Source organism: Ictalurus furcatus, chromosome 11 (genome assembly GCF_023375685.1).
Source record: "Ictalurus furcatus strain D&B chromosome 11, Billie_1.0, whole genome shotgun sequence".
Lineage (NCBI taxonomy): Eukaryota > Metazoa > Chordata > Actinopteri > Siluriformes > Ictaluridae > Ictalurus > Ictalurus furcatus.
The window spans coordinates 16,352,294-16,374,726 of NC_071265.1; the positions used below are offsets into that span (position 1 = coordinate 16,352,294).

Consider the following 22,433-nt stretch of genomic DNA (forward strand, 5'->3'; position numbering starts at 1 on the left):
GGTCCTGATTATCTGTGGTCATTAAAAAGCCCAGGACACTTCTTGTTAAGAGTATGATATTATGTCGAAATTCCCCCATTGGCCCTTATCTATCTTGGCCCGCTAATAATCTCCATTCCTGAATTGGCTACATCACTCTCCTCTCCTCTCCACTAATAGCTGGTGTGTGCTGGGCATTCTGGAGCACTATGGCTGCCGTCGCATCATCCAGGTGGATGCTACACACTGCTAGTGGTTGAGGAGATTTCCCCCATACAATGTAAAGCGCTTGTGTGTCTAGAAAAGCACTGTATAAATCCAAGGAATTTTTATTAAATTAAACATATCTGTGTCAGTCAGACAAAGTGCTCAGAGCTGCAGTAGTGGTTACTAGTCTAATCCATAACAGTTTTACACAACTAATATAGCTTGTTATTTTATCTTTGTAATTGGTAAGTATTGTCAATAAATTGTAAGTATAAAGTTATCTTTGATTATTTGCATTCATTTCAGGGTATTTTTTTGTTTGTTTTCTTTATTTGTAGGTCTTTTTAACTGTCAGTACCTTCTTCAGTGTAAGTAAGGTAGCTAGTTAGTAGTTTAGTTGATTTTTAGTGTGACATGGCAGACACTACTGATTTTGTCGACCTCATTTTTGAAGAGGCCAGACCGACAGATGAAACACATGAAACGGAATATATAGATACAGTATGTACTTCAATAACAGACACCTGTGTTTCCCACATTGCCAGCTCCATGCCATGTATTCACATGTTTCTCGCATCACCTCATGAGGACTCACTTCATGTTGCTTCAGATAATATGCATTCCACTGCCAAGCTGAAAGAAAAATTCATTTGGATTGAGGAATGTGAATGCAGGGGGACAAATATGATCTGCATGGTTGATGAACGGTTCTTGGATGTCATGAGTATAGAAGAAGTTGACTTCATCTCATATAACATCATAGGTAGTGCTATGTGGGGAGTTGTGCTGTCTCTTGGGGGGGAAAGGAAACTGCACATGGCCAGTTTTTAACATGGCAATGGATGGGACATTACAGACTGTTGATAGGACATTATCAAAGTTGCTTTTTGTTCTATAATGTTCCTTCCTGTGCCACACATTTTGTGTAGATTGAAGCCAGCCACGTTCACATGCACATATTCAACAGAGTCAGAATTTGCACCAGGCTCTATTATTCTCCGCAGAAATTCATGAGCATGGAGTAAGCGCAGAAATACTATACAATAGATTCTCACTTGTACATACATGCATCTCTTTCACACATTCAGAATCTGTCTTAAAAGGAACTATATACTACAATAACAGACACCTGTGTTTCCCACATTGCCAGCTCCAAGCCATATATATATATATATATATATATATATATATATATATATATATATATATATATCTGTTTTATTCTTACTCAGTGTTTTTCAGCACAAGATCAATAGAGAAAATTGCAGTGAGTGACTATATAACTGACACTATAAAGAGAACTGATTGGATAATTGTGGCGTGTTGTGTTTACACAGGTGATATGTGTTTTTTTTTTTCTTTTCTCTTTTCATTAAGTTTTGATTGGTGACCCAAACGTTCATAAATGTTAGACATGAGAATTGTGCTAGAGCGTTTACAGGTGTGTGTGTGTGTGTGTGTGTGTGTGTAGAGTTTTGTGAAGGTAGTGTACCAGAATTGCGAAATGTGTTTATGCGGTAGTTTATAGTTGTGAAGAAATGGCATATTATTATGGAATTTAGAGGAAGGTGTCATTATTTAGTCTATTAATTCAATTCTACTACCATGAAACCCTGAAACACAAGCTGAGTACAACTATAAACTTAATTCTTGATTATAAGCTTAATGAATCATAATTCTTCTTTCTTTTTTTTTTCTTTTTTTTCTTTTTTTTTTTTTTTTACCATGTTTCATTATGGCTCTATTTCTGTGTTGTATTTTGATGACGCTTCTGAAGAACATTTGACTTCTCTTGAGTGGTCTGCTTTCCCTTTTGTAACAGACTTTTTTTTAAAAAACTGCTTGAAGGTGTTTCTGTATTGGCGTGAAATTGAAAAATCTCCCATTATCTTCGGATTTTCAGACCACAGCAGTCTATTATCTTTAATACTTTTACTGAGGGGGTTTGCAGACTCAATCATAAGGTTGCTATTTGCTGTGGTCAAAATAGAAACAGTTGTGATGTGGTATTGAATAATGAATAGTAAATGTATCTGTTGTTTGTTTTGTTTTTTTTTTGATTGATGACATTAAAACAGTTCTTGCAACAGAAAAAAAAACAATCCTGGTGTATATAACAGCTAAAATAACTAGGGATTTGTTTATTGTACCAGTTTCTTGAACGAAACCTTAAATGCCAAATAGGCAAGGAGAATTGTTGCTTTTAGGGGTAATTATTCTTAGCTTGTTATTTCTCTTTAGTTTCTGGATTGGATCAGCCAAGCCTGTCGAGCCTTGAACCTGAATGTACAATTAGTCTCTGATATGAATTGTCAGGATTCTTTCCCAGAATTGAAACTGTGTGTCATGCAACAGCTAAATCTTCTCAAACTTGCTTTCAGATTGCCTTATCAGGTTTTCCACCTAGCACAAGACGTTAGATGATGTTGGGTTACAGTAACATGAGCCACAGCGTTCCGTTCTCTTTGTTCACCATCTCCCTGCAAGATCTTGTGGTCACAAATGAGTAGCAGTCCAGAATGGACTCAGTGATCTCCAGCCTGTACTATATCTATCTATATACAGACAGCAAAATGAGACTGTACTACAGCCATAACACTATAGCCTGTTACTATGGACATACTGTATAGTAGGTGCAAAAAGTCAGAGCACAATGCAAGAAATGTTTTACTGCATTCATTTATTTAGTTTCATTTAATTTAATCTGGGTTCATTATTATTTCAGATTCAAGTATTAAACTGAGATTTATCTATTTTTATCTATTACTAATAAGTCAAATTAATAATAAAATAATATCCAGTCATTCTTTTGAGTGTAAAAGACCACATTGGGTTCCACTTCTGTGGGCCAAGAACAGATATCTGAGACTACACTGGGCACAGGCTCACCAAAACTGGACAGTTTAAAATTGGAAAAAGACCAGGCACTGTTTTATCCATCTTCAATTGCCCAGTGTCTGTAAGCGTATGCTCACTGTAGCGTCAGATTTCTGTTCTTGGCTGACAGGAGTGGAACCCGGTGTGGTCTTCTGCTGTTGTAACCCAACCGCCTCAAGGTTCAGCATGCTGTGTGTACTGAGATGTTTTTCTGCTCACCACGGTTGTAAAGAGTGGTTAATTGAGTTGCCATAGCCTTCATGTCAGCTTGAACAAGTCTGGTTACTTCTAGTTACTTCTAGTTACTGGCACAGAACCGCAACCACTGAGCTGCCATTGTTCTAATGTTTTAGTGCATCACTTTGTACCCTCTTCGACGCCACCACCTTATAAAAATCTTTTTTTTTTTTGTGAAAATGTTATGTAGTCTTATATCCATCCATCCATCCATCCATCTTCTATACCGCTTAATCCTTTTCAGGGTCAAGGGAAACCTGGAGCCTATCCCAGGGAGCATCGGGCACAAGGCGGGGTACACCCTGGACAGGGTGCCAATATGTAGTCTTATATGAATTATTTATTTAGTTAGTTAGTTAGTTAGTTTTGCTAACAAAGAAATCAAAAGTTCATGATGGTACATTCATATTTTGGATTCTGCTGTATAATTCTTCACTCGTAATATTATAGATGGATTGTATTCTATTGGCAGGTTCTCAAGTCACCCAAGTGATTAGCTATTGTCTGAAATTCATCTAATCTTTCCAAAAGCCACAGTGCCATAATGATTTCACAGTTTTTACACTGAAACCAAGGACATCTTACATCTTACCAGATTACTATTGTATACAAAACTTGTGGTTACAGCATTTAGCGATTTGTGCTTTTTCATGGATCCCCAGTGACGAAGAAAAGCCACTGAGAAGGCCGCACTGCAATTGCAGTGTTATAATAATAACAACAGAGGATTTTGGCTTTGTTGTTGGTCCGGAGGGAGTCGCAGCTGCCAGTGGTGTGTGGATTGGAAAATAGTCAGGTATAGACAGTTTTAGAGAAATAGTTTTATTGCAGGAGTCCAGAATGTCTGAGGTTTGTACTTGGCTCAGTTTTCTATTTCTAATGACATAAAGAAATGAAACAGAATAGTCATTATGAAGAACATCTATCAGTAAACGGTCATTTCTGAGGTGATGATGGATGTTTGTGGAGTTATAGATGCATATTGTTCATCAACATCCTTTGATTGCACACATACACAGATTTATTCAGAATAAAAGGCTCTCTAAAGGCCTCAACTGGCTTTATTCCTAGTTTCTGTTGAACCACACGTGAACGCCAGTGTTTGCTTTTCTTTTTCCTCTTGTGTCACAGAACTGAAGTCTACAGGCACGGCACATCACTTCGCCTTCTTGCTCAACTCCACTGACTACAGGGTCCTACGCATGGACGAGGATCATGACCGCATGTATGTGGGCAGCAAAGACTACATCCTCTCCCTGGACCTAAATGACATCAACAAAGAGCCTCTTATAGTAAGCAGGAACACACTTTTATTACATCTCTAACTTTGTCTTTGGGTGCTGTAATGTTCTTTCAATCAACAACAACAAAACAAAAGACACAAGTATGTTCCACGATTGGGTGCCTATTGTGTTCTGCTGATATTGCATTTATGAATATGTAACTATTCTATAACTGTATCTTAAAATATAATCAATAAAATACTCTTTTTTTGCATTAATATGTGAATCAATCTAACTGCTGATGCTTAAAACATCTTTTTCCATCGATCATCCAGTTATAACTTATGAACAATGTCAATATTAGTCTTGTACAACAACTTTCACTCAACTCTGAGATCTGAACACATTCATCGCTGATCAGGAACTTTTCATGCGAAGAAGAAAAGTTCTCTCTTTCTTTTTTCTTTATTTTCATTATTGTGATATTGACTGACATGATCACTTTGAATGTGCAAACCCTGTTACTCAAATTATAGATTGAAGGTTAAGTACACTGTAAAAGCTGATAGCCCCATTAAGTTATGTGAACTTGTTTCTTCTCTTTAATTCCAATTGTCTTGACAAGTTTTGGATATTGAACTCAAGTTTATAAGTTTTCAACAATTAAACTTAAAGTTATTCATTATCTTGATTTGCAAAATTTGTCAAACTTTTTTTGAAAACATAGAGACATTCGAATGATGTACTTATGTCATTAGAAAGGATGCTAGCCAACTACATTTTGTGTATTTGTTAATTCTATGCTTAAAAACTCAACTCAGTCCTCAACTCAGTTTTTTTTTTTCAGTCCTGTTATTCATTTAAGAACAAAATGCAGCCAGGAAACCTTGTAAAAATGGGATTATCTGAATGGTTAAATGCGAGTTCCATCATCGTGGAATCACCCTGTATGCTTGACTGCGATAAAACTATTTAACTATGTTTAACATTTAAGTGTCAAACCTTATTATTACTTTTTCTTTACTCATTTATTTCTCCTTCTCGTTTTCAGATCCACTGGCCTGTGGCTCCTCTGAGGAAGAATGAGTGTGTTCTGTCAGGGAAGGACATCAATGTAAGAGTGATAGTCATTCATGCTCAGTCATTTTCTTCTCCTTATTACTTTAATGCGTTTCTTTTTCACATAAAAGCAGGACTGAATATGGATGCGAATTATTACTGTGGCACTATTTCCAAGACCACACAGAAACTAAACATAACTGTTTTTCAGACAAGGCCAAAGGAGCCATTTAGAAGCTTTGAACATTTCAAGAGAAAACATAAAACATATCAGTAATACATCAGTACATCAGGTGGTATTCTGAATGTACATTGCCTTTTATAGTCAGAGATTACTGAGAAAAAAAAAATATGGTGTTTATGCATAGTTTTGCACTTTTGAATGTTTTTGAAAACCTGAATGAGCTCGCACTTGTTTGATTAAAGCACCTTGTTACTATGAAGAATATTTGCATAACAGAATTTGATGGTTTTTTAGGGCGAGTGCGGAAACTTCATCCGGCTGATTGAACCATGGAACCGGACTCACCTGTACGTGTGTGGAACAGGCGCCTACAACCCCATTTGTACCTACGTAGATAGGGGTCAAAAATCACAGGTAAAGCATCTTCCACAGATGACCTGCTGAAACCTCCTGGGTCATGAAGTCAAAACTTTCATCATTAATCACAGAATATTATACAGGAATGCACTCACCCGGGATCAAACTAACCATTTCTGACTCAACACCATTTAATCAAATTTGACCATGGTGTAAATATGGTCGTGAAAACATTTTCATTGGAGAATGTCCACTGAGCAGAGGTGGGTAGTAACGTGCTACATTTACTTTGTTACATTCACTTGGAAAAAAATACACTTTTAAGAGTAGGTTTAACTGGCCTTTGATGGCGTTCCTCCGTTACTGTTAAACATGAATGAATATATGTAGTTTTAATAATTAGTTTATATCACGTATAATGAGGTCGTGAGTCTCACAATACGCTGCAGTGGTCTGAATGCGGACGGAACAACCGCTCACTTTTTTTAGCGGTTCAGTCCTGGAAGATAATGGCCGAAGAGGGTGAAGAAGCGGGCGTGTCAGCGGAGGCAGGACACACACTCACACTCTCTCTACACACACACTTTCTCTGAGATTTTGTATTGAAAATGACAGGTTCTGTGTTATTGTACCCATCACAGGACTGGGATATACTGTTTCATCTTGAACCCAGGTTTTATATCATATAAACAGAGCAGACAGACGTTCAAGGAGAGGTGTGACTTACAGTTCTCCATGTAGTCTGAGATTCAGGATTTTTCCTTCATTTGAATCCGATCCGAAGTAACTAGTAACTCGCTACTTGAGTAGTCTTCTCATTGGGTACTTTATTATTCTTATTCATGTAATTATTGACATTATTACGTTTACTGTTAGTTGGGTAATTATTTTTATAAATAGTTTTACTTGTACTTGAGTAAAATTTTTGGCTGCTCTACCCAATCTCTGCCACTGAGAATGTCTTCTACTGCAGGATTGGTCTCAGTAATCCTTAATAATGGATCTGTTCAGCAAAATAGAGGGTTATGCCTATTTCTACAGCATATTGTTAACATTGTGTGCATAGGTATTTTGGGTTATTTTACATTACACATTAAGAGTGATTATTAAGGATGAGGCAGTGAAATGATATCTCCATCTTTCCTTTATTTGATTCGATTTTGCAAATCTGTTTCATGTTGGAAATCACCAACCAATAATGACGAATGCTGTGGAATAATAATTGAAAAATGTAGTAATAGTCACAGTTATGATAATATGTAGCAGACGATGGATTTGATTTTATGAATATTTATAGAACTATAGAACTAGCTATATCTATCAGATAGATCCACAACCTGCTTAATTGGACACTTCATGTAATAAGCAACTCTTATGTCATGCAGCGTATATAGGAAATGTAAATCTCACATTATTCAAACCTTATGTTACATAGCTGCATGAGATAACACGAAAGATGTGTGCTTTGTGATTTTTTTTTTTTTTAATTAATTTCTGTTTAAATTATTACTCTTGCATTTCTTGGTGCTTCCTCTTTAACTGAGGCATTTTCATGAGGTGTCATTGTGTTTAGACTGTCTATTTGGGTTTGATTGGCTGAGATGATCCTAATTTATCACTTCTTTATAGTCCATTTTACCTAATCATCTTTGCATATATTTTGCACTTGAATACAACTGCACTGTTTAAATAAGAAATGCAAGTGCTTTAGGATGTATCTTTGTGTGTCTATAAAGTGTAGCAACGATTACATAAATCATTGCGATTTCTTGCCAAACAGAGCCTAGGAGCTTACATTATTCTTGGGTTTTTATCATATATTGTTTATTTCCACCATTTAAACACACATTTACACAGTGAAAGGGGTTTTGCACAATGATAGAGCTTTATTTAGTATAGACAATTTGAATTTACGTATTGAGTTGGACTTTAGTTGGATTTGTACTGCATGTGTGCAGCCTTATATACAAAAACATGCCTTTCATGTACAGTCCCCTCCAAACGTATTGGAATGGCAAGGCCAATTCTTTTGTTTTTGCTCTACATTGGTCATTAGGATTTGAGGTCAAAAGATGAATATGAGATGATAGAGCAGAATTTCAGCTTTAATTTCTTGATATTTACATCTAGATATGTTAAACAACTTATTACATGGCACCTTTGATGGTAGACCACCCATTTTTTAAGTGAGAAAAAGTATTGGAACAGATAGTCTTAAAGTAAATAACACTTAATATTTGGTTGCATAGCCCTTGCTTGCAGTAACTGCATCAAGCCGGTGACCCACTGACATCATCATCAAACTGTTCCATCTTTCTTTTGTGATGCTTTTCCAGGCTTTTACTGCTGCCTCTTTCAGTTGATGTTTGTTTCTGGGGGTTTCTAATTTCAGTCTCCTCTTCAGGAGGTAAAATGCTGCTCAGTTTGTTTAAGGTCTGATGATTGACTTGACCAGTTTAAACCCTTCCACTTTTTCCCCTGATGAAGTCCTTTGTTGAGTTGGCAGTTTGCTTTGGATCATTGTCTTATTGCATGATGAAGTTCCTCCCAATTAGATTGGCTGCAATTCTCTGTAAAATGGCAGACAATACACATGTTCCTGTAGACTTCTAAATTTATTCTGCTACTACCATCAAGAGTTACATCCTCAATAAAGATTAGTGAGAATGTTCCAGAAGCAGCCATTCAAGCCCAAGCCATGACACTACTTCCACCATGCTTCACAGATGAACTTGTATGTTTTGGATCATGAGCCGATCCTTTCTTTCTCCACACTTTGACCTTTCCATCACTTCGGTAGAGGTTGATCTTGGTTCCAGAATTTTTGTGGCTCATTTCTGTATTTCTTTGTGAATTCTAATCTGGCCTTCTGATGCTTATTGCTCATGAGTGATTTGCACCTTGTGGTATGGCCTCTATATTTCTGCTCTCAAAGTGATCTTCGAACGGTGGATTGTGATAACTTCTCCCCTTCCCTATTGTTTGTGAGGTCACTGTTGTTTTGGGGTTTTTCTTCACAGCTTTCACAATTTTTCTGTCACCAACTGCTGTTGTTCTCCTTGGCTGACCTTTTCCATGTCTGGTTGTTAGTACACCACAGGTTTCTTCCTTTTTCACAACATTGTAAATTGTTGTATTAGCTACGTGCAATGGTTCTTATCGATTTTCCCTTTTTCTCAACTTCAAAATGGTTTGCTTTTCTGCCAAAGACAGCTCTCTGGCCTTCATGTTGGTTTATCCAAATGCAGTTTTCACAATCAAAAACCCAGGGCTCAAAATAAGAGTAGACATTCAGCGCTATTACTTGTTTAAATAATTAATCTAACAGGGCACATCTGGGCAAGAAGAAACGCCTGTCAGTCACATGTTCCAATATTTTTAATCACTTGAAAAATGGGTGGGTTCAAACAAACGGTTTTATGTTTTTTAACACATCTAGTATAAAAATCAGGAAATAAAAGCTGAAATTCTGATCTATCGTCTCGTATTCATCTTTTGATCTCAAAGCCAAATGTCTTCAGTGTGTAGCAAAAACAAAAGAATTGACCTTGAATTCCAATAATATCAGAGGGGACTATATGTATGGTGGCCTGGTGCAACCATGCACCTTGTAAAATGTTCTACTTTATATCGTTCTGAAAACTATATGCTTTTATCAAATGAAATGTTTCTGCTGTCTGATTACAAACTGAATTAATTAGGAGCCATGTATGTATACAGCATCCTGATCAAATAATGTAATTTACCGTGTTTGTAAATCACACCAAGGTCATATGGTTTTAGACATTTTCAGGCAGACTGATTTGTTTTACCACCCCATCTGTTAATCTTGCTTCTTACCCAGTGAAATATTTACAAGGAAATTGCCTAAGCAAGAATTAAAAGCAAATAAAAACATTTCTACATCATGTTGGTGAAATATATTAAAATGTTAAAGAGTTGTCAAAGTATGTTATAGGCAGAAAAAAAACAGATTTTTTAAAAATGGTTTTTGGTCATTTGCCAAAATTTGGCCACATGCAGTGGATTTTCCCAGCCTGCCACAGACATGTCCGCATGCTCTGCATCTTACAGGATAACAGTATCATTCAAAACCACTGTTGACAAAGCATGGAATTGGTCAGCATGACACAATGACTCTTTTTTTTTTTTTTTTAACTAAGTGCACTGCTTTGTCACTCTTAAACAATAAGCTACAGTGTGAAGTGAAAGCTTAACCCACTAACATTGCTTGTCTCATAGGCTTTGCTCCAGAATCAGAATCTTCGAGCAGGAGGCCGAACAAGTCGCGCAGCAGAACCCAGTGCCTCGCCTGAGCCTTATGCACCCAAGGTGGGACATGATATCACTGCTCAAGAGGGAGAGGGATATACTTAAGGCTCCTTAATGGATTTCCGTGGGGTTTCTTTTTTTTTAAGTTCTATGTCTTGGTAGGACAGAAATATTGTTTGACTAACTCTTAACTCTCTATACTTCAAACTGTTAGGAATTGTGACCTTGGGGTTAAAATTTTTAAGAAAATAGAAGGCGATAGTACACGAGAAAAAAGGCGATCTCGCCCTGCCACACACTTCTTGCACCAAGCGTTTGGCGAGCTGCCAAATGACACAGACACAAAATTCAAATGGCAAGAGTTCTGATTTATTCACAGAAAGGCAGAGTATATGTATTGTGCTCGACACACAACAGAGACAGTGGGTTAACTATTGATTGGCTAGGCGGAAGGGCATTATTTACATAAAACAGGAAGCATATCAATGTAAGACATGAACAAATCCATATATAGTATTCAGGAAATCATAGCAAATCAACTGGTATTCCAGGAGACGAAGGAATGTATGCAAATGGTGAGGGGCTTTATGTGTCCGTACCTGGTTGAAACTGGTTTCGTGCAGTGGTAGAAGAGTTCATTAAAGGAACAACGAGGAAAAAGTGTTAACAAGGGAACAGAGAGGGAAGAGCGCTCACAGTAAACCTATCTACATACACTATAAAAGGTGTAAAATATGTGAAAATGAACTCGCATTCAATTTAAAAGCAAATTTTTGTTTCTAGTATCATTAATGACGTGGCATTCGAGTTAGTTCAGTGTGGTAGGAGAGGAGAAGATGAGAGTGCACAGAGTAGCAGCTGTTCTTGGCTGCTGTTAAATGTGTCAATGGGAAACATAAATAAACATGGGGGGAAAATGCTGATTTTGGATGCCTCATCCTGTCAGGTTTGCCTACACTTGCCCAAACAGTGCATTTAGAGACAGTGTATAAAAAAAGTGCCAAACCCTCCCGACACCCACTGATTGTAGGTTATTACAAGCTCAAAGAGATGAGTCAGCCAAAAAAATTAATCTGGGTTAAGTGTTAAATTTTAAGGCATGCTTGTAAAGTGTCAGAGCAGAGCAAATCCCAAACGGGGGCATGTTGCCCTTACTCAAGGGTGTGACATTATAGATGATTTGTCAAGACATGAATTTCATGCATAGCAGCTGTTGAATTGGAGATTCACACTGAAACGTGTTTAGATGTCTGCTTTTATCTCAATGTCGTAAATGCATCAAATTCTATATCGTTTTTACAGCATTCACAACCGATTCTAATCTTATTTTGCTGGAACTTCCATCCTGACAGCTGTTTGGGTGAATCATGCAGCATCCAGATAAATCTGTATTTATGTCATGGGGAGTGCACTTCAAAAGCAGTGCCTGTTAGATAACTTTCGATAGATAAAATTTGTTTTGACTATATGTGTATCTAGCAACACTCACCAAGATCTCGTGCTAGAACCAGAATGTTGCAGCAGGTTGGAATCCTGTGTTTTCTTGGTATATACACATTAAAAAATGGAGTTTTACTGAAAAGTAAAACGCTGCGAACTGTAATTAGTTTGATGAGACAATCAATTTTTTTTTTTTACAGAACTTTATTACTGGGATAGATTTTATACCAGCATATTTTTATTCCAGTGACTTATTGAGGTCATGCTTTTTTTTCTTGTATTTCTTGTATCACTTTACATTTTTGTTTTACTTGAATGACTGATACTATCCCAAGAAGCGTGATGGATTGCTTTACAAACTTGGTCTTGATAGATGAATATGTAATGTGAAATTTTTATCAGCGCTACTGATGAGGAATCTTAACAATTCCGACATATTTTGTATTAACCGTATGGATTATGGTTTGTAGAATGGATTGTGTGCTGCCACATTATAAAAGTATACTCTTGTGCATGAGAAATAAATGCAGTGTGGCTATATGCAGCCAGCCAAACTCGATGCTTTGCTTTGTCGTATTGTAACTGTGTAACATTATATTTACATTTTCACACTGCATTTCTTGTTGTTTTTTTCACAGTGTCCAATAGATTCCAATAATTCCTGCAAAGAAGAAAATCAGTGAAAGTTGCATTTAATATTAAACATTATTTTACGGGTTTTGAGATGCTGACAGTGGGAAAACCAGGAAAACTCTATGAAGCTGAGACAAGATAGCAATCAATAACGTTTCTTCTAATGTACACTGTAGATTCATTAATGTGGACTCTTCCTGTTTCCCCCCATTCCAGGAATACATCTTTCGTCTGGAGCCTGGTAAAGTGGATTCTGGGAAAGGAAAATGCCCATTCGATCCCAAATTAAACAGTGTGTCTGCGCTGATCAGTAAGGACCTTAGCCATACCTGACCACTAACTTGTTTTTATTATGCAGGTCTGCTTTATAGAGCTCTTTACTCATATAATGTAGCTCAACTCACACAAAAATGAGCACATTAATTCCTCCTTTCCCAGTGGGATCCAGTTAGAACACCTTTAATGCTTGTGTATCCATTTCTGCCTCCTCTTTCTCTGTTGGTCTCTGTGTCTCTTTGGACAGATGGCCAGCTCTACGCTGGAGTGTACATCGATTTTATGGGAACGGACTCTGCCATTTTCCGTACACTAGGGAAGCACACGGCCATGAGGACCGACCAGTACAACTCGCGCTGGCTCAATGGTATACACCACACAGGAGTTCGTCCGTCGATTTCGACGAAGTTTCCATTCCTGCCTCCATTACTGAGACACACACCAGAGGATGATGGAACATACTATTGTCCTGAGCATGATGTGTTTTGCATAATCTCTTATAATCATTATAATCTCATAATCAGAGCACACTTTGTTTTGCCAATACATTAGGTGCTCAGACATGTATCAGAATTTCTCTCTTTGTGATCAGTACCATGGATATACAAGACAGGTAGACAGACAGACAGACAGACAGACAGACAGATATTGATCCTGAGGGAAACTGCAGAAAGACACAACATAAGAATCACAAATTGAAAACAAATCAAAATACAGACCAAAGACAGATCAGACATAAGTACATAGACAATAACATGTACATTTGAGGTGCACATTCTGAACTGTAATCATACTATCAGGTACATTCTCTCTCTAATACATTCCAGTTTGCATAAACTCATATTGTCACAGATTTCAATGACAACATAAGTGTATGCGTGACAATATAGCATGCGATAGCGCACACTTCCGGGTTATCATTAACAGTGTTAACTTTTGACACGTGTGTTTGTTTTGGTTTCTGTCCTGCCCTGTTATGTTATTGGTTCTTTCCTAATGTCTCAGCTGTTCTGTGTCATTCCCTTGATTACGTTTATATATTTTATTGATTACGTATATTTAAACCCCTTGTGTGTCTTTGTCCGGGGCGAAGTATTGTGTTTCTATATTTTGCCGCGACAGCCATACCAAGCCTTTGGTCTTTGTCCTCGTTTCCCGTTTTTTTAAATCCTGCCCTTGTTTCCTCGTTTCCTGTCTATGCCAAGCTTATGCCCATTTGTAGATCGACAGTTTTTGATATGTTTCTCTCTATCGATTTGGATTTGTCTGCAGCCTCTTATCAAAGCTTGAACTGCACTTGAATCCATCTGCATTCCTGTTAGCATGACATACATGGTGTCACATATCTCTCTGATGATGTGGTTTTGACATTTTCATTGGCCTCCTATATTCTGAATGGCCTAGTTTAAAAGGTTCAATAAAGGTTATCTAAAATATATATTATATAGAATGGTTTTACTATAAGTGAAATTTGTCAGTATTTTTCACCACTTCTTTCTTGTAATTTTCTCCTTCATGTCCATGTCTCTCAGATCCCACGTTTGTCCATGCACAGCTCATACCAGACAGTGCGGAAAAGAATGACGACAAGCTGTACTTTTTCTTTCGCGAGAAGGCTTCAGAGATGGGTCAGACCCCCATGACTCAATCCAGAATTGGCAGGATCTGTTTGGTGAGATACACATACATGCACATCACATATACAGACAGGCACATTCTGCATAGAGGCACTTTTTCTGAAACAAGTAGACATTCATGGGCATCCCATAAATTTCACTATTCATATTCTGAATCAGCTGCTCAAATCCAAAGTGCTTCACACCTATATAATGAGTCCTAAATTGATAGTTATCTGTGGTCATGTTTATCAGCCATATTGTAATAATGATTCTTATTCTTATTCCCACAAATCCATTCTTTTCCGCTTGAATGTTTGTAACGTGTGGGTAGTTGTTGGCTGCTGGTCACTGGGCATTGCCATGCCTCATTATTGGAGTTGGCAGCCATCCATAGCAGATGGGTCTAAGCAGTGCTCAGAGGCAATGTTTACAACCATACCCCACCCCACCCATGCAGCCCACACATATACTACACCGTGCGAGAGATTCCTAAATAAAAACCCGTGGTCTTGTTTTTAACATTGGTTAAAACACAAATGTCTGGTTTGTGGAGCCTGGGTCAGATTACTCTATGAAGCCTTTGTTCCAGTTTTCACATTTTACAAATGGACAACATTGATGGAAATCCCTTGGGTTATTTTAAATGAGAATATTGACAAATACAGAGATTTAACGAGCTATTGAAACGTCTGCCTGACTTTCACATGCACATACAGTGGGGTCCAAAAGTCTGGAACCACTAGTGAATATGAAGGGATACAACTCACGGAAAATCTGACCTTTTGTATAAAGGAGTTAACATGTTCAAAATCACAAATTGGCATAAAATTTAAACAGTGAACAGAAATCTTGAACATTGAATAGTTTCTTTTTTGTTGTTGTTGTTTTAGATTTTGCAGAAATGTTCAACTTTCTGTTTATTTCCAGTTTTACGTTCTTAAAAAAATCCAAGATTTTCATTGTGGTCTCAGACTTCTGGACCTCACTATATTTGTGAAATATATAAGACAGGGATCCATAAGATACAATGGATTTGTATTACTTTATATTCATGAGACTTTATACAACACCGAAAACACTGTACAGTTGTACTGGAGGCTCGCTGAATCATGGAGAGTGGCAGTATTTGAGACAGAATACAAGTGTAGTATGTAAAAGTACAAGACACTAGTACTGGACATGCAAATGATCAGAGTCGTTTCTGGCCATTTTGCCCCCCTGTCCCAACCCCATGGGAAAGCCTTCTAAATCTCTAATAACTAACAATTTTTGGTTCCCAGAACATAATTTTTTAAGGTTTGTTTTTTTGTCAGCCAGGAAATAGAAAGATTTTTTTTTAGGTTTGCAAACGTTCCCCTAATGTTTTCTTAACTTTCCTATAATGTTCTCTTAATGTTCCCATAATTACATGAATGAGAGTTGAAAACTACTCAAAGTGACTGAGTAAACTTTAATAATCCATTTATAAAAATCTTGCTGATGGACCTACTTGATAAGAACAACGATTCTCAACTCAATGGTGCAGGTAGTAAAACTTGAGAAAAATAATGGTCAGTTCTCCAGCTCAACATTTCTCCAGCTCCAGCTCAGCTAGTAGCCTAATTTTTTTTTTTTTTTTTCATGGAAGCTGTGGTAATTTACTTGTCAATATATGACATGACCAGACAAAAAGTTGGATTTATCATAAAACTTGCCTTCGGTTCTATCACTGTTTGCAGGTCTACCAGACCTATAAAATCTAAAATTTTTTGGCTATCTAATATAAAACAAGGCTAGTTTGGTGTTGGTAGCTAAGGGGAGGCACAACTACACTATCATTGTATGGATTTAGCTGCTACAGAGCCATGCAAAGTACATTATCTGTCCTTGTGCTCTGATTGGTCTCGCGTCTGTTCACTGAAGATAAAATTACTACACTTCAGTCTTCTTTTACTAACATTCAGTTACGTAGCAACAAACTGCTCACTACGTGACTTATACATGCCCAGGCCAGGTACGCTCTTTGTTGTGGGTGGGTGAGTCACGTGGGGGCAGGGGTGCTGGGGACCCCAAGCTGGTGGCGCCCTAGAAAAAGCCCTGCATCTGATTACAACATAAAATTTCAAGATTGTAGAGTTTGAGCCATCACATATATTTTAACCTCTAGCTGTTTCCTTGTGTCTTTACAGAATGATGATGGAGGTCACTGTTGTTTGGTTAACAAGTGGAGCACCTTCCTGAAGGCTCGACTGATCTGCTCCGTAACCGGGGCTGATGGCATTGAGACGCACTTCGACGAGCTCCGTAAGTGTGTCTCATTTTTTTCACTATAGGAAGTGGTTTAACTTGGATCAGTTGCTCTTGTTTCTAGGTTTTTATGTTTATGATCATATCAGATACTTAGCTCTATAAGATATAAACCCATATTTTCATGAATATGTGTCTTTGTTTATAAGATGTTCTAAATCCTAGATAACCCCTCCCAATTATAAAAAAGGGTGGAGTTACAATGAATACATTCGATGTGGTAGGTGCGTTGCTATGTCATCCAATGAAATTCCACTGATTTTAAGAACATTTAGTACAGAGACAAAAGTAGCAGCTGGGAAAAATTGGCTCACAGCCATCAAATTAGGAATACGTCCGTGTTATCCCAAGAAATCACACTTGTGCCAGCAGGACAATAAAACACATACAGTTGGTCAGGGTACTGTTTGAGCTACGTCTGTGGAAAAAATGAATAGATCTATTTGCAGGCTTTTCAATTTTTCTTCAAATAGTCTATCCTTCTCGGAGTTAAATCACACATTTCTCTCAGTTGTTTTTTTTTTTTTTTAACTCATTTTCAGATTGTCACTGTGGTGATAGTCCTCATACTACAGGCTCAGTTTTTGGATGAATCCTAGAACAGTGCTTTCCCAGTTAAGAGGATGTTTCATATCTCCTTATATGTAAATCAGAGGCGAACTGCTTCAACCAAAATCTCACTGGTGGTGGTTTTGCTGAGGACTGACTTCATATGTGTTATATATATATATATATATATATATATAATATAATATCTGGAGCTGTTTGAGTTCTGCCCCAATTCATTTTTCCAATGAGTTGGTATGAATTAAATTAAGAGTTCTCTGGGGAATGGAGGCCAGAGAGAAGAGCCCTGATCCAGCTCATTTGTGTAAAGCATTCAAGTTGGATGGATTGACTGCTATAGCTCTCCAGAGTCTGACATTTGGAAACAGTCATTTCTGTTCTTTTTTTCCTCGTGTCTAAATGCTTCTTTTTCTTTCAGGTTAAGTGCTGGAAGTCAAATAACAGGCCAAATGGGTTTCCAATGTCTGAAAGAAATCTCTGGAGTGATCTACATTCAGTTCGAAATGTAGTTAGAAAAGTACACTTTGGAAAACTGGGCACAGACGTGAAAAAGCATAGGCCTTCTTTACACACTTATATGTGTGTATGGCGTTTGTATGTGTTGTTTCTGTGAATGTGTCTATGACTCTGTGAATCTGTGAATGTATTACTTAGCCAGGCTTGCCAGAAGGTAAGGGAGTCTTGCCCAGCATTTGATTGACAGGGTGAAACAGAATTGGGCAATAAATCCAGCAGAAACAACCAGTCTTCATCTCTTTAGCCACAATTGAATCCAAATGTGTGAACCACGGATTTTTAGCGCTTCTGCAGGCTCTCAAATCAGTGAAGTAGTCACTTCGGGCCCGGTTCATTTCAGTTATCACATTCCATGCCGATTTTTCTCTTCCTCCTCCCTCATCTTGGCCTCCAGCTTTCCTCCTTGCTAGTGTTTATTCTATTTCTGTGATTGTGTAGAGGGAATTCACTCCTGAAAGGACCGTTTGACCTCATGTTTTCCCATGTCGTCTCAGGGCCAGTGAGGATTTTATGGCTGTTTGCTTTTTCGAGGATGTGTTAGCAAGTGTGCTGCTTAATATAATGAGCCTGGAGCTTTCAATGTGGTCCAGGCTTCTGATTAATCTGTGTCTGATTATGCACGACAGTCTGTGTATGGTCATCTCCTGTCTTAGTCTGATGGAATGTCTCAATCTTCTGACTCTTCTTTGTGTCCTTCTTGGTTGACCTGAACCCTCTAGATATTACCTACCCACCCCCTCCCCTCATCTGTCTCTCTCTCTCTCTCTCACTCTCTCTCTCCCTTTCTGAGGCTCTATTCTTCTCTGCCGTTTTACAGTCTTATATTACTCAAGCATGTCCAGCAATGTGTGCTTCTCCCTCTTGTCATATTAACCTTCTTTTTCATTTTGGCTCAGGACACTGTCTATAACCTTCTGGGGTTAATTTACTGTGTCTATGTGTATGGGAGAGTTGGAGAGAGAGAGAGTATATGAACTTTATGAGAACTTTATTGGATTTTTAAAATGTATTTAACATTTTTTCCTCAGCTCTTTCCCCTGTAGAGATTTTTGGCAGTATTGATCCATATCTGATCACAGAACTAAGCCTGTGTACTTTTTCAGGGGATGTGTTTATTCAGAAGACTCAAGACACCAAGAATCCTGTCATCTATGGAGTCTTCTCAGTGTCTGGGTAAGTATCAGTGAATGTAGCGTACAGTCTTTGCTTGTAATAACGCTACTCAGTGATCAGACTTATCAGATTGGCAGGAGAGTGTGAACTGTGCTTTCTTTCATATCCGCGCTGCCAGGACAGCAGATTTACTGCAAATGTTTCCAATCTAATACAGTATGGTTTGGCAGACTTCAGACAATAGAAGTCGGTTTATAAGGAAACAGTTCACCTGTCAAAAAAAGAGTGAGAAACAGAATATTGCTCCTTGTGTATCACAGCAATCAGTGTAATGTATGACGCTGGAATTCAGCACAACCACAGAGGCCTCCGATGGGAACAGTAGGCAATTTTAGCAAGGTTCACATACAAAATATATAAATATACAGCGAATAACCGGGATCAGCGTTGGGGAGTTTATTTTCAAGTCTTTCCGTTTCAGATTAAATCAGTGATGCCTCCAGGCTTTGTCTAAGCTTTGTAAAGCCAAACGCACACTGCTACATGGTAATGAAAAATGTGTTGTCTTTCTGCTGCAGGGCAGGAGTGCTTTCACAGCTCGTTTTCTCTCTCTCTCTTTCTCTCTTTCTCTCTCTCGCTCGCTCTGTTTATTCCATAATGATCATGTGTACTACTCTACATTGTATGCACAAGACCATGAAAGAATGTGTATGAGTGAGCAATATACGTAAACCTTTAATAGCTCAAAATGATTTGTGATGAGTCCTTAACTCTTTCCTCTCCAGGTCAGTGTTTAAAGGTTCAGCCATATGTGTGTATTCCATGGCCGACGTGCGTATGGTCTTTAATGGTCCCTTTGCCCACAAGGAAGGTCCAAACTACCAGTGGATAGCCTACCAGGGGAAAATCCCTTACCCACGGCCTGGGACAGTAAGCGTCTCTCTTTTTCTCTCTCTCACACACACACAAACATTTCAATGCACAGAGACAGTCCAACAAACCCTAATACGCGTTTTTAACACAGCTTTCCAGTTTCGTCGAACAGCTTGCCAACTACTGTAGGGGAAATTCAATTCCTTCTTCTTTTCTCATCGTGTTTTTCCCCCCACATTTGTCACGTGGTACTTTTTAGCTCTATTTATTCTCTATTTTGTTTACACGTCCTTCATCATCTATCCCTGAGCATTGTATAATAACAATTTAGTAGTTTACAAAGTAGTAGTATTTTGTCATTGTTGTTTATCTCACAAAACTGATATTCACAGACTTTTTATTTTTTCTGTTGACAGCTGTTTAATTTTGCAAGGCCACACATGATCTCTAACAAGAATATATTTCTGGAGATGCCCGTGAGAAATTTTGGCTTAAGGGCAGGCTGGGAAGATAGGGGGAATGCATATTTCCAAATTTCCAAATGCATCATCTAGGCAAAGTAGAAGCAGTGATTGGAAAAGGTGGCTTGTCCAACCAACTACAAGCATATGGTACTATGCGGGCGGATTTCAGAGAGAAAGCTCTGTGGGTGTAGTGTTGTTTGCTCTCATTCTCACCACAATTTACTACCAAGTTTTTGAAAGACCGTCTCAGTGAGAGACATGTATTCCCATGAGAGATCAAGCCTGGCCCTGTGAGACTAAATTAGTTTTTTTAAGCTTCACTACCCATCTACCATAAGTCTGGGTTTTGGACAGCATTGATGTGTTTCTAGACTAAATCCCAAATTCCTCTGCTTGTGACAAATGAAAAACAGATTCATTTTCATTTAGGATATGAAAGCATCTGTACACTATGGTGCAATTCAGCAGATATTCTGCATTATTATTATAGCTACCATTATCCTTCATTCTCTCACTGATTTTCTCTTTTTTTTACTTGTCGTCTGATGATTCTTCTTGTATTCTACTTAATTCGTGCTGTATTTGGGTGCTATAACAATACAATGCAATTTCACTTACAAGTTTATTAAAATATCGACTGTGTCTGTTCTGATAGATGTGATAGATATAGAAGAAGGGCAATGTAGTGTCCAATCTACTAAATGTTTGTCTTTTTAACTCAGTGTCCAGGAGGGACGTTCACCCCCAACATGAAATCCACTAAAGATTACCCAGACGAGGTTATCAACTTCATGCGGAACCACCCCACCATGTACAATGCCGTGTATCCAGTGCACAAGCGCCCCCTGGTGGTGCGCACCAACGTCGATTACGAGTTCACCACTATCACTGTGGACCAAGTTGCAGCAGCAGATGGCAGTTACGAGGTGCTGTTCTTAGGAACAGGTGAGGCAACTAGATATGTAAGCATGAGAGATACAATGAGAAATATATTGAGTCTTAAAGAAGCTACTATTGTCAGTAAATACTAGCACTTACAATTACTGTCCACTTTATTAGGAACAGCTGTACAACTGCTGGTTTATTTTATTATGCATTCAGACAGTCATGTGGCAGCATGATGCATAAAACCCTGCTGAAACAGGTCAAGAGCTTCAGTTAATGTTCACATCAAACATCAGCATGGGACAAAATGGGATCAGAATTTGACCGTGGCATGTGTGTTGGTTCCAGACCGGCTGCTTTGAGTATTTCAGAAACTGCTGACATCCTGGGATTTTCATTTTGATGAGAAAGGTGAGAGGAAAATAGCCAGACTAGTTTGAGCTGACAGGAAGTCTACAGTGACTCAAATAAGCACCCTCGACAACCGTGGTGAGCAGGAAAGCATCTTAGAATGCACATGTCAAACATTGAGATGGATGGGCTAAACCAAATCAGGTTTCACTGCTCTGAGTCAAGGACAGGATTCTGAGGCTACAGTGGGCACAGGCTCACCCAAACAGGACAGTTGAAGATATGTTGGGAAAATGTCGCCTGGTCTTTTTCAATCTACTTTCATTTCCACGGCATGTCTTTCTGTTTTTCTCACAATTTTGTGTAAACTCTAGAGACTGTTGTGTGTGAAAATCCCAGGAGATAAGCAGTGTGTGAAATACTCAGCAGTCTGTCTGGCACCGACAACCATGCCACGATCAAAGTCACTAAGATCACATTTTTCCCCCATTCTGATGTTTGATGTAAACAATAACTGAAGCGCTTGACCTGTATCTGCAGGATTTTATACATTGTGCTGCCGCCACATGATTGGCTGACTGGATAATTGCAAGAATGAGCATGTGTCTATTAAAGTGACCCGTGGCTGTATTTGGACTTAATGAAGAATGATGTAATCTTATGAGAAATTTTGTTGGTAATTTAATAGTTTATAGCAAATAGAATAGTTTAATATTGTATTATTAAATAAATAAATAAAATCTGGAGCCTTGACTGGTTCCTACTATCCTACTATCGGTTAAACTTTTCATGGTCTTCTGAATATAGTCCGAATATAGTGAAACCATATATTGTAACCACAGACTACTTTTGTTATTTTTCAAAAGTAGATCAGTAATAATAAATATCAAACTTTCAAAAGTCGCCTTTTTTATTCCTGTCTTTTAATCCCTGTCCCACTCAGAGCTCGAGCTAATCTGCCTGAACTCTCAGCTAAACCTTCTCATGTGTTACAGGCTACTAGAAATTATTTAGT

General features: G+C 38.1%; 1 protein-coding gene across 2 annotated transcripts in view; it reads left to right on the forward strand.

The window, feature by feature from the left end:
• Positions 1-22,433, forward strand: part of sema3fa (sema domain, immunoglobulin domain (Ig), short basic domain, secreted, (semaphorin) 3Fa) — a 59,187-nt gene that overhangs the window by 28,265 nt on the left and 8,489 nt on the right. Inside the window, exons 3-13 of one of the 2 annotated variants that reach the window (XM_053636041.1) lie at positions 4,432-4,592; positions 5,575-5,637; positions 6,061-6,180; positions 10,366-10,455; positions 12,685-12,778; positions 12,992-13,111; positions 14,277-14,416; positions 16,532-16,646; positions 18,836-18,905; positions 19,631-19,775; positions 20,905-21,127. In XM_053636041.1, the coding sequence (XP_053492016.1) occupies positions 4,432-4,592; positions 5,575-5,637; positions 6,061-6,180; positions 10,366-10,455; positions 12,685-12,778; positions 12,992-13,111; positions 14,277-14,416; positions 16,532-16,646; positions 18,836-18,905; positions 19,631-19,775; positions 20,905-21,127 (1,341 nt within the window). The remainder of the gene's footprint in view (positions 1-4,431; positions 4,593-5,574; positions 5,638-6,060; positions 6,181-10,365; positions 10,456-12,684; positions 12,779-12,991; positions 13,112-14,276; positions 14,417-16,531; positions 16,647-18,835; positions 18,906-19,630; positions 19,776-20,904; positions 21,128-22,433) is intronic. The other variant, XM_053636042.1, reaches the window with a different exon arrangement.